This window comes from Drosophila arizonae, chromosome 3, assembly GCF_054131065.1.
Source record: "Drosophila arizonae isolate 15081-1271.41 chromosome 3, UAZ_ARI_1.0, whole genome shotgun sequence".
Classification (NCBI taxonomy): domain Eukaryota; kingdom Metazoa; phylum Arthropoda; class Insecta; order Diptera; family Drosophilidae; genus Drosophila; species Drosophila arizonae.
The window spans coordinates 30381804-30395102 of record NC_142923.1 but is presented as its reverse complement, the minus strand read 5'-3'; the positions used below and the strand labels follow the sequence as shown (position 1 = coordinate 30395102).

The 13299-nt window shown below is 34.2% G+C and overlaps 1 protein-coding gene across 2 annotated transcripts; it reads right to left on the bottom strand.

Moving 5' to 3' along the window:
* Positions 1–3932: 3932 nt before the first annotated feature.
* Positions 3933–13211, bottom strand: l(2)41Ab (lethal (2) 41Ab). Of its 2 annotated transcripts, XM_089464359.1 has the most exons (7): positions 10964–13211; positions 8840–9687; positions 7760–7902; positions 7143–7702; positions 5362–5506; positions 4884–5092; positions 3933–4828 (listed from the first exon to the last, which is right to left on the bottom strand). In XM_089464359.1, the coding sequence occupies exons 2-7, from the start codon at positions 9652–9654 to the stop codon at positions 4025–4027; spliced, it is 2676 nt and encodes an 891-aa protein (XP_089320485.1). In that variant the 5' UTR covers positions 9655–9687; positions 10964–13211; the 3' UTR covers positions 3933–4024. The 2 variants fall into 2 exon arrangements, with proteins under 2 accessions (XP_089320485.1, XP_089320484.1); XM_089464358.1 differs by lacking the exon at positions 10964–13211 and having other exon boundaries at positions 8840–10944.
* Between the last annotated feature and the right edge of the window lie 88 nt (positions 13212–13299).

Sequence of the window (13299 nt, the reverse complement as noted above, 5' to 3'; positions counted from 1 at the left end):
ACTACGAAAATATACGAAAGCACAATCATTTCGCTTCATGCGCTTGACCGAGATGGTCAAATATTGAACAAAAGGAGCCACTATGCTCAATTTATTCTTGCTCTCTCTCTCTCTCGCTCTCTCTCTCTCTCTCTCTCGCTCTCTCTCTCTCTCTCGATGCTCTCTACTCTCTCAAATTTGTATATATATGTATGCATGTGAGCACAAGCAGCAGCTCACGAAAATTGAAATTTCTTCGCGTTAGAATCCCGTTTCTTCCCTTCTATGTAAAGAGTATATCGAATTTTTCAAACCGTTTGCCAAGTTCGTACAAAATATTTGCGTTTTCGTTATTATTTGTGGGAAGAGTATGAAAGCATTGGTGCGCATAATGAAAATGTTTTCGCGACGAGCATTCACACACACACTTTCCCTTGCTACATGTACTCTAAGCATTTGTATGCCTGTGTGTGAGGCTCTGGCTGCCTGTAGCAATTTTAAAGCGCAGCATTTGCATTTGGTCGATCTTCTGAAGTGCTCGCATACATATTTTTATTTTGGTTTTAATTGAAGAGGCGAGCTTATACATACATACATACATATGTATATAAATAGCTGACTAGCTAAAGTGACAAGTGCACTTCCCAATTCTCTGTGGCACTGTGGCCGGAGGGTAACTCATATACATATGTATATAAGTGTGGTATAGTGACTGCCGGGAAACTCGCGCTTACCTTTAAGCACCTGATTTCATTTCAATGATTGTGGGTTTGCCTATCAGAGTGCATTTTTATACCCTGAACCCATTGAAAATGGGAAATCAGGGTATAATGGTTTTGTTGAAATGTATGTAACAGGCAGAAGGAGGCGTGGCAGACCCCACAAAGTATATATATTCTTGATCAGGGCGACGAGCTGAGTCGATTTGGCCCTGTCCGTCTGTCTGTCTGTCCGTATGCTTGAACGCTTCATTTTTCCGAAGATATGAGAGCTAGAGACTTCAAATTTGTTGTAAAATGTTCGTAATTACTGCGCGGATATCGAGTTTATCATTAAAAATCGATTACTTCTCCCGATCTTTTTTTTATCGATAAAAAACCTTATCGAAAACCAGTTATAAAATTATATCTTCTACACCTTTGTTGCTAGAGTCTCCAAATTTTTTATATATGCTTATATGCAATTTATACAATTTCGGTTTTTGTTAAAATTTACCCCCACCTCAAAATTCACCCCCTCACCCTCACTTTTGTAAAAAGCGTATTTCAAATACTAGAGACTTGTGCTTTGGCAATTACATGCATATCCATGTTTTAATCATAATCTGAAAGTTTCATGAAGATCGTACGTCCACAAAAAAAGTTATTAATCAATTAATTTCTCATAGTAAGCGCACACTGCAGCCCATGCGTGTTTATGCGTGGGTGCTTGTGTGGGTATGTGTTTGTGTATGTGTGTGTATGTGTTTGTGTATGTGTGTGTGTATATGAGTGTGTGTATGCGTTTGTGTCTGTATGCGTGTGTGTGTATGTATGCCTGTGTGTGCGTACGTGCGTGTGTGTGCGTGTGTGTGTGTGCGTGTATATTGTGTAAGCTGAAAGACGCGAAAAATGATTGAAATAGCTAACACTCCAAGGGTTCAGGGGATCTCGTAGTCGAGCAGTCTCGACTAGAGCTTTCTTACTTGTTAATGTTGTATTTTGTAAAACTTGCAATATCAGCCCATGCCAGAGCCCCACAAAATATTGTGGACTGTTATATTGATCTGAATAGGTACATTTTATTAAACATAGGCTAGATTTCCTATTTATAAATGGATATAAGGTACGGATTAGTGTATTTAATTTTTTTATGAAATGTTGGACATGGTCAGCAAATCTTAATTTCCCCGTTATTTTGTTAACGATTGAAAACATGGAATATAAGCTATTTAATTATATCTCTTACATCTTTAAAGTTAGAGTCTCAAATTTTAAATATATATTTAGATGTATTTTATACAAATTAGATTTTTATTAAAATTTAGACACACCTCTATATCCACCTCCTCCCCCCTAAGATTGTAAGAGGCGCATTTTAAAAACTAAAAACTTGTGCTTTGGCACTTGTGTTATAATCATAATCTGAAGTCCATCGACAAAAAAATTTATTAAGCAATAAAATTTCCATAGTAAGTCCACACTACAGCCAGGCGTGTGTCTGTGTGTGTGTGCATGGGCGATTAATTATTGAAATAGCAGTTGCTCGAAGGGTTCAAGGGATCTCGTAGTCGAGCGGTCTCGACTAGATCTTTCTTACTTGTTTTTTAAACCCTGAACCTATTTTCAATGGGAAATCAGGGTATATAGGTTTTGTTGAAATGTATGTAACAGGGAGAAGGAGGCGTGGCACACCCCACAAAGTATATATGTATATTCTTGATCAGGGCGACGAGCTGAGTTGATTTGGCCCTGTCCGTCTGTCTGTCCGTATGTATGAACGCGTCGATTTCAGAAGATATAAGAGCTAGAGACTTCAAATTTTTTTTTAAATGTCCGTAATTACAGCGCGCATATCAAGTTTATCATTAAAAATCGATAACTCATCCCGATCTTTTTTATCGATAAAAACCTTATCGAAAACCAGCTATAAAATTATATCTTCTACACCTTTATTGCTAGTCTCCAAATTTTTAATGTATGCTTATATGCAATTTATACAATTTCGGTTTTTGTTAAAATTTACCCTCCACCCCTATATTCACCCCCTCACCCTCACATTTGTAAAAAGCGTATTTCAAATACTAGAGACTTGTGCTTTGATACATACATAATCATAATCTGAAAGTTTCATGAAGATCGTATGTCTACAAAAAGTTATTAAATAATTAAGTTCTCATAGTAAGCGCACACTGCCGCCCATGCGTGTTTATGCTTGTGTGTGCATGTGTGTGTGTGTCCGGGAGGACGGACAGATCATGTATATACATATAAACTCAATAGGATCTTCCACGCCTTTTTCTGCCTATTAAATTCTTTTTAGCACAAAACCTTTTTTGAAAACCTTAAAATTCAATGTAGTTGTTGATTTTGTCAGAACTATATGTGATTCCACAATTTGGCATACTCATTGAAGCCAAGGGTTGTCGTTTATACCATTGAATCTCACAGGGGTACAATCATCTCCCAATATTATATCAAATAAACTCAACTGTATAAATTCAATGTATATTCCATTTGAATCAAATTCTGAAAGTTCTTCTTCTGCCCAAATGCAAGAATAAAACAAGTGAAACAGGAATTGATGTCTAGCCACTTACAACAAATTTTGGAATAAAGTACCAATATGGATGTACCGCGTCCAGATCCAACGATTAATTTTCATAATGCTGATATGAGATTTTGAGGCTTTTCAAAATTATTTAAAAAAAAAAAAAAAAAAAAAAAAAAAAAAAAATGAAATAGAGGCCATCGTTGATAGTTTATTCGAGGAAGGGATAATTCTATGTCAAAAATTGGACGTTGCAACTGAAAAAGGCCGAAGATGAATATGAAGATGAATAAGAAATATGGATGGTGAGGTTTGAGTGCCATCGAAGAATTGAAAGGGTTCTTGAAAGAAGCCCTTGATCGAATATTCTAAGAAATGAACGGAAGATTCGTACGGCTGAATAAAATCGATGGCTTCCTTCTCAATGTCAAGACCTGATTTATCAGAAAGCAGAATACGACATAAAATAATTAAAAAAGCTGCACATGAAGAAAAATAAATCTTAAATTTAAGAATTACCTTTTGATAATCTTACGTAAATTTTTAGAAAACCATTAAGCCCTGATTTCCCCTTTTTCAATGAGATCCCGTCTTAATATTTCTTTATGATTTTGGAGAGAATGTATTCATTCATCTGCCTTTAACTCTATATATAATATTACGGAAAACTCTAATAACTTCCCGTCGGGTAATGAAAAAACAAGTTTATAGTTTAACATAATTCTCAATCGGTTAAATGAAATCTTAGTTTATGGTATAACATATCTTACATTACTATAATTTATTGTAAGAATTTTCATTCTTTTAAGAAGTTAAACAGTTTTGAAAAAAAAGATTTTTTCTCGGGATAATCATTAGTTAAAGTTTGAACAATTTCCATTAGAGTATCATTCATTTCGATTTGAGCCTGTAATTGCTGCTCAATTGAACTCTCTGATCTAACAATTTTTTGTTGTCCTTTTGTTTGATTTAATTTACGGAATGCCTTAGCACGATTTTGTTTGCGAATTATTTGCTCTAAATTAAAATGTTTTAAAAGAAGTGCATCTTCAATCTGAGCTCGGATAGATGCATCTTTATTTGAAACTTCTTTAAGATCGTTTTGATTTTTTCGTAGAATGTAGACCATTCGTTCAATATTATTTATGTTATCAGTAATGCGCTTTTCGGAAAGAAATGTTATTTCATTTTGAATGGCTTTTGATTTGTTGCGGACTTCATCAAGCTTTATTTGGGCTTGGGATGCGTTTTTATATTTCTTCTTTTTTGCATCAACGTGCTCTTTCACCGATGCATTTACGAAAATTTGTTCACGATGCATCACACAATGCTCTAAATCTTGCACCAATTTTTCCTGTGCGCGTTTTAATTGATTTAAGCGAATGGTCATTCTATGAATTTCAATTTTCATTGCCCCTATTTCACCGTTTAATGAACGCTCAGTTTTAGTCCAATCAATAGTTTCCTCAATCAATTTATGCTTTGTTTCCCAGGAAAGAGCTTCTCTATGTCTATCGAGTACAAGGTCCTTGCTTAGTTCAATTTCATTTAACAATTCATTTATATCTTTTTCCAACTTTAATGTACTCATTTCGGTATCCTGAAAATAAATTAAATGTAATATTTTAGGAACTGAAGCAGATCACCAAATTTACCTTCAGTTTTTGGCTTAGCTCAAATTGTTCGTGCTCATATTCGCTTTCTTCAATATCATGGTTCTTTCGTTTAGTGTATATTTTCTCATTCAATAGCTCCAATTTTGAGGTATACTTCTGAATATCTAGCCTTAGATCTCTTGTCTTATTTTCAGATATTTCTAATTCTTGGTCAACCTTCAGCGATTTCTGCTTTATGATCGATAATTCTGAAAATAAAAGTTCAATCAAATTCAAAGAAATTTCATTGATATTCAACGTTAACAAGAAAGCGTGCTCTTTTTGGGGCTGAAAAAAATTATATTATTATATTATTATTATATTACAATATAATCGTGACAGCAAAAGTACTTTCTAGATAAAAGTGTCCATCCAAATGAGAAAAGGGGTATAAACATAGCCATACCATTTCACAGTTCATAGCATGAAGCTATAGTCTGAGATAACAATCTCTGTTTTGTTGAAAGCATATACTTACGTTTTCTAGTCACCTGAATTTCATGTAGCTGATCGCTTCTTTTATGGGTTAAATTTACAAAATGATTTTGAAGCATTATCCAAAATTGTTGATGCTCTCTAATTTGGTATTCGCCCACATGAATAGATTTTTCTATTTGCTTTATCTGTGAACAGAAAAAAAATGAACTAGTTATTAAGGCTGGAACATTAGCTGGAAACTTTATATACTTTATATCCGGAAAATATATATGGAATAAATTTATACTATTTACAAAGAATACTATTGCAAAGAATATAAAGAAATACAACACTAGAGTACAAATATACAGTGCTAACCAAGTACTCTTGAAAAGAAAAGATATAATTCAATAACTAACTTTCGATAAGGGGTTTAATCGATAATAAACTATCGGGAGTAGTTATCGATATATAAAGAAAAACTTGATATACGCGTGATAGACACGGACCCAGGAAAAAAAATTCAAATCTCTAGCTCTTATATCTTCTGATATCGACGCGTTCATACATACGGACGGACGGACGGACGGACAGACGGACAGGGCCAAATCGACTCAGCTCGTCGCCCTGAATTGAATTTTTGTTTTGTTTTTTTTTTTTTTTTTTTTTTTATGTATATCTATTTTATTTGCAATCTGTCTTGTACAAAACAATAAGCAAATCTTTAAACTATAACTATAAATAACCATATATTTACATATTTATAGCTAATCTACTAGTTTAACTCTCTACTAGTCTATTCTCTATTTGGCAAATCTAATACGTGGAATCTTTTTAAGCGCCGTTCGCTGTTATTTGTGTTGTCGAGGAGTCCAGAAGCTAGAGCATTGCAGTGGTCATGTAGCCTATTTAAATACCTCTCTGCGGTTTTTTTATTTCCTCTTTGATAAGAGGAAGTTTGAGGTCTTTATGGACGTCAAAGTTGGCTATATACATACCATGGAGCACCTGTTATTGTTCTCAGTGTTTTAGACTGGTAACGCTGAAGAATTTCAATGTTTGATTTACTGGCTGTTTCCCAAAGGTACTTAAACATAAGGGCGCCTCTTCAATTAAAACTCAAAATCGTTCACACCATTCTAAGTTGAGGGAGGCACACGCCAATATTCATCTCCCATGCATACACACACGCACATGTAAAGGCACACAGGCATACAAGTGCTTCTACAAGTTATATCCCATAATTGTGAGCAGCGCCTCCCATGCGTACACACAATCAAATGTATATATGTACATACATACATACATATGTATGTGAGCACTTCAGAAGATCGACCAAATGCAAATGCTGGACTGTAAAATTGCTACAGGCGGCAAGATCTTCGCACACAGGCATATAAATGCTCATAGTACATGTAGCAAGGGAAAGTGTATGTGTATATGCGCACCAACGCTTTCATACCCTTCCCACAAATAATAAGGAAAACGCATGACAAACGGTTTGAAAAGTTCGGTATACTCTTCACACGTAAGGGAAGAAACGGCAGTCTAACCCGAAGAAATTTCAATTTTCGTGAGCTGCTGCTTGTGCTCACATGCATACATACATATACATATTTGAGAGAGCAGAGAGCATCGTGAGAGAGAGAGAGAGAGAGAGAGAGCAAAGGAAACATTCAGCGCATAGGGATCTTTTGTTCAATATTTGACCATCTCGGTCGAGCGCATGAAGCGAAATGATTGTGCTTTCGAAGTGTCTGGGAGATAACTCCCGAAAAAAAAGTTTGCAAAACGCTTTACACTACTTGTCCGGTCTATATGTTCTCTGGTTAGTGATATTACCTTAAGTTCAGTTGGGTTACCAGTTTCGTCACCATGAACGCTGTGGATCTCTTCAATCAGGCTGTTAAGCTTTTCGAACCGCTGCATTTTGATTTCAATTTTAGATTGTATCTTCTTTAGTTCATCGTCCAAACTATTTGACTTTTCTTCAGCTTTAGTTAGTTTGTCTTGAATTTTGTCATTTTGTTTCTTTGTGTTAAATAATACGCTTCGCAATTTCTCCACATCGAGCATGGCCAATGCTAATTGATTTTGTACTTTCGACAACGAAATGTCAACGCTTCGACGATGCTCTTGAGCTTTATTTAATAATTTAAGACGATAAGCACTAGCTTTATCAGTGATAAGCTGATCCTGAGCTAACTTCAAGATGGCCTCCTCAGTTTTGAATTTTTTTTGATGGTTTTTGTCCAAAATCAGATCGAGTCTACGCATTTCTGATAATAATTTATTTCCTTCACGAGTCGCTTCTTGCAAATCGGCTTCGGTACGGGCCAGAAACTCTGGAAACTCGTCCAGCTTTGTTTGCAAGGTCAGTAATGCTTCCATTTCCCTTTGGCCTAAAAATATGTATAAATTAATAACTTGATTGCGATTGATTAGACTTTTTCACTTACAATCACGACTTAAGTTACTCATATCATCGGCCAATCTTTGCTTGAAGGATTCCAGCTTTTTGTTAAGCTCCATTTCTCTTGAAATTTGCTTTTTCACGGCCTCAATTCCGTTTGAATTCAGTTTTATTGACTCTTTTTGCTTACTGTTTTTTTAAATTTTGTTATTTTTTTTTATTATTAAATATGTATGTAGTATTAAAAAAAAAAAAAAAAAAAAAAAAAAAACAAGTAAGAAAACTCTAGTCGAGAGTGCTCAACTAGATACTACCCTGAACCCAACAAATAAAAATGCCCATTTAGTATGGCTAAAATTTCAATTTCGATTGACATATTTAAATATATAAATGAAGTACAAAACTCATTTAATAAAATATAAAAATATTTTGAAACAATTGAAAAAATTAATATAGCTCGCACCGCTCGGGATTCGAACCCGCGACTTCTCGATCGAGCGTCACGCAGCTACTCACTACGCCACCTCACTTGCGGCACTTGTGGCAAAACTGAAATAGATTCACTGCTGCAGCGCCATCTAGCAAAACTAAACCAAACTAACTGCTGATGTGATTCTAAGAATCTGCTAGTATAACCAAACTATTAAAAACGCACATTAAGTATGGTTAAAATTTCAATTTCGGTGTATTTAAAAAAATTAATGAAATAGAAAACTCATTTATGAAAATATAAAAATATTTTGAAATAATTAAAAAAAATTAACATCAGCTGCACCAATCGGGATTCGAACCGCGACTTCTCGATCGAGAGTCTTGCAGCTAACACACTACGCCACCTCACTTCTGGAAGCGGCGCTGGCAAAACTCAAATGGATTCACTGCTGCAGCGCCATCTACCAAAACGTTCAAACATACGGACAGACGGCCAGACGGACAGACGGACAGGGCCAAATCGACTCAGCTCGTCGCCCTGATCAAGAATATATATACTTTGTGGGGTCTGCCACGCCTCTGCCTGTTACATATATTTCAACAAAACCATTATAGCCTTTTTTTGATTTCCCATTGAAAATGGGTTCAGGATATAAAAAGAGGAATTTCCATACTGTTATTTAGAATTACGTACCGTATGTTGTCCTGAACTTGAAAGAGTATTTTATCTCTTTGCTGAATAGCTATGATAACTTCACTCCATGCCTGAATTAAGCGTTTATGCTCATTTTGCAGAGCCTCCAAATCAGTGTTAGCATCGGCAATGCTCATGTTAAGGACATTAACCACCTCCTTAATTGCAACTTCATCTTCGGAAATTGATTGCAGCTCTGCTTCTTTTTTCTTTACTTCCATATCGAGTCTATAAAATAGTATATCCGATTTTCTTTTTTCCTCTGACAGCTGTTTTTGCAATTGAGCATCGCGGCTAACAATGCGCTTTGCATTTTTAACTTCATCTTCCACTTCGTATGCCCAATTCTTAATATTACTGCCCAAACTTTGAAGATCTTCTAGTTCCATCATTCGATTATGGTATAATGATTTTTGAGTTCTTGTCAACTTAATTTTCTCGTCATATTCCTTCCTTAGAATCTCTACGGCGGCTTCTTCCAGTTGGCGTTTTTCGATATGTTCATCAATTTGGGCAGATATTTCCTTGATTTGTTGCTCCTGGTATGTAATTTTATTTTGCATGTCATACAATGCCAGCCCCTGCTCCTCCCTACGTTCCTCTTTGGTCTTGACATGATATTTTATATCTGTAATCTCGTTTTCCAACTTATTTTTTGTACGCAAAAGATGTTCCTTCAAAGACAGTTGAAATCTTCGTAGCAAAGGATGGTTAGGCGGAAGTATACCCATTTCTTCAGGCTCCAGAACAGGCTGTTGACCATGTTCCGTAGTATTTGCAAATTCACAAGACTCGAAATTCCCATCATCAGACATTGTAAATGTTTTTTTTTTTCAGCAAATATATATCTTTTGAAAATATGTTTCGTATAATTCAGTTCAATTGTGTAAAACTACTTGTTATTTTTGACAATACTACTTGACATTTAAGGTTGCTAAGCGTTACGAATGGTTCTGTGCAACGTCAATCGTGCTGTTAGTCCATCTGTTCCGTCACTTTTAAAGCTAGAGACTTGAAATTTTAAATATATACGCCTTTGTTTATAGATTTTGTATAGGCTCTCGTTATATATATTTTTATATTTTCCTACCAAATTATACTTATTACAAGAATTTATTTATTTTAATTGAATAATTTATTTGCTGCTCTCCTAATGCTTATGTCTATTGCTCAAATGGTGTGCAAATAAATACATAAGAATATATACGATGCGTGTTGCCAAGGAGATGTACATATGTATGTTCATTGTTTAGGTTGGATTGTTTCTTCGTTTTGATTAAGAAACTGCAAGTCGTACAATATTTAAGATATGAAGTATATATCTAAATATAACTAGACATCTATTTGATATCCCTTGATCTCACCATTCTCGGAGCGAAATAAGTATGCTAATTTTATTGAACATTTTTCGGGTAGCCTCAGAACTAGAATATGTACTCGGGTTTATTAGCCGAAGGTATTTATATATAACAAATAAGGGCTCTGCAGTCAGGCACGCCTCTAGCAACTAGTTTCTGGCACTGTCGCGACGCATCGCACACTGCAATGCGCGCTCTGCTTGTAAAGCAAATTGAGGAAGTTATTCAGACTATTTATGATTCGACACTAAACGTCGAGAATGGTATTGGCATTTCTCTTATAGTTACTTCAATATTCCTGGAAAGTTGAGTCGTACATCCCTTCTAGCAAAGTACCGTATCTAAGCGACAATGGGGTCCCTAAAAATAAACTTGAAGTAAACTCCGCAGCTCAAATTACTGAGTATCGACGTTATTCTTTGACTTGACCTGTCGTCTGCCATGGAATCATCAGCGTCCACCATTGCGTGAACGTCAAACTGATGTGGCATAGAACCCCCAAGGACTGCCTATACTTAGACCTCAGAGCAAGTTAGGCTTTAGGCTGATAAGTTGGAACAACTCGGTCGGTTAAACTACATGCCGAAGTTGAACATATAAAATATCAACCTACAATTTGAAAAAAGCAAACACCAACTGTGCACACATCCACCTAGCCTGCCGTTCCAAATATTGCAAAAGAAAAATTAACCAAATCACCACCCAAATTAAAAGAGATTTCAAAACTAAAGAGAACATGTGACATGTGAGGGACCACTAAACTCACCTTAATGTGAGTACACCGGCACTGCCAGCACCGGTCTCCCACCATAGAAGCAGAAGCCTGTACAGCCTGCACCGGCACCGCCTGGCGCATCAAGTAAGGCCAAGGAAAAGTGAACTGACAGCGGAGCGCCTGCAATATATTTTTTCTATAGAAAGAGAAAGAGCTGCATGTCTAATGTAGGTCATGTGCGCTGTTGGGTCAAACATGCTGGCACTGAAATTACACATGCACTATAAGTGTGCTTTTGATATTTATTGCTAATACTTGCAATGAATTGTTACAGTATTTATTCAACATATTGGACATGCTACACTATCATCCAAATAAATAATTCAAATCCGCATGAACAACGCTTTACATTTCCAAATCTCCTAGTTTATGCTGATCATTGGCAATGAATTCATCCCTTCACCAACAAATGAGTTATCTTAAGTGTACTATACAAAATAAATTTTCTAAATTAGCCATGATGATTACATTTTAATTATTCAAAATTTCAACATACAAAGATGTAAGTTTTGTTAACAATGCTCACAAAAAATAATAGTTTGTTCATAGTGTATTGGCATAAATGTAAAATGTTTATTTAAAATACATACATTTAAGAGATCGTACTCTTGACCTTGAAATGTGTTTTGGAATTACATGCATATACGGTAACTAATTGTAAATTCAAATCTTTAGGTACGTAAATAAATACATATATCAAATTTTTTAATGAGCAATGCATAATTGCAATTTTAAAAAGTGTAGAAATTGAATGTAACATGTTTACAATAGTGCATACATGTGAATATGCAAATCTAAGGAGTTCCATCTTCATTATGAGTAAATCAATCCCAAAACATATACTACATTTCATCATCAAAGTATTACATATTCATTATTATAGCAAATTTGTATTGTTCTTTTGACAATATTTTTAGATTTTAATTTAGGAATTGAGAGCAAACGCACATAAAAATGTAAAAATTACATAAACTCTTTAAGATACTAAGTTAAATGTTTCAATTAATATTTTATCATGTTGTGCTTACAATCTACACAATTATGGGCATTACACGCGCGATGATTCGACTTAAATATGTATATAACAAAGTTCAATTTGTTTCTTGGATAATAAAAAACATGTTAACACTTGACTACTCTGTGGAATAAAGCAGACAAGGCAAAGGTTTTATGTATTCAAAGAGAAGCAAATTGACTATTTGCAGTTCCCTATAAAAGGAACTGACAAAAACATTCAATTATACAATCAATAAACCTTTTGATGACTTATTTCTCATCTAAAATTATATCTTTAAAGACAAAATGACAATGACGGCTTTAAAAAAGAAAATTTGAAAATACTTTTCTTTGAAGATATTCTATTTGATTGGAAAAGCCCACATTGATTGTAATTTATTTAAATAATTCTTTATATGTATATATTATACTTATATTATTTGCTAGTCCCACAACATATAATTTATTAAGTAACAAATGTGCTTCTCCTTTTTTTTTTAGTTTTACGATTTATAATTTTAATATGTAAATGACAAAAAATTATAGATGTGCTATTTATATCCTAATGTCTTAAAAATTTCTGAGTAGTATATATTTATGTCATACCAGGAAATAACACATAAGATATACCCCAATGAAATGAGTTTACGTTCAATATAAATATTTTGTAACACTTTAAGTTTCTGAATCAATTTTAAGTTGTTTTATAAAAGATTTTACTAGACACCTTGCTTACCGTTATTTTAAAAGCTAACTATGGTCTGAAAATGAGATTGCTATGGTTGATAACTGTAAATTGATCATTAGGAAAAAAATCTTAATCATTAGGAAGCACGTATTGCGGAATAACCTGTACGGCATCACTACATCATACAGATATCAATTTTTTTTTTTAATATTTCCACTCCTTCAACTGACATAAACGCAAAACCCTTCACATCAGAAAATAAAAGCTTGCATACAAAAAATCTCTATTACCATTATCGGTATGCTTTCGATAAATAAGTTTGATCCTCTACAAAATATAATTGTTTTAATGGGTAAGATAGAATAAAGTATTTTCTTATATAGAAAAAAAAAACAAAAAATTAAGAAATTTTTTTTTTAGATGAATTATTAAAAAAACGTATTGTTTTTTTTCTTGAGGTATATGCTTAGCCAATTACTTATTAATGATGTTATTTATAACTATGTTGAATATTTATGGGATGTTCATAAATAGACTAATTGCATATACGTTACTATAGTTTTTTTTGTTTTTTTTTTTTGGGTAACTTGAATACATTTACCACTGCAGAGTAAAGTTACTTCATATGCATGAAGGAATGAGA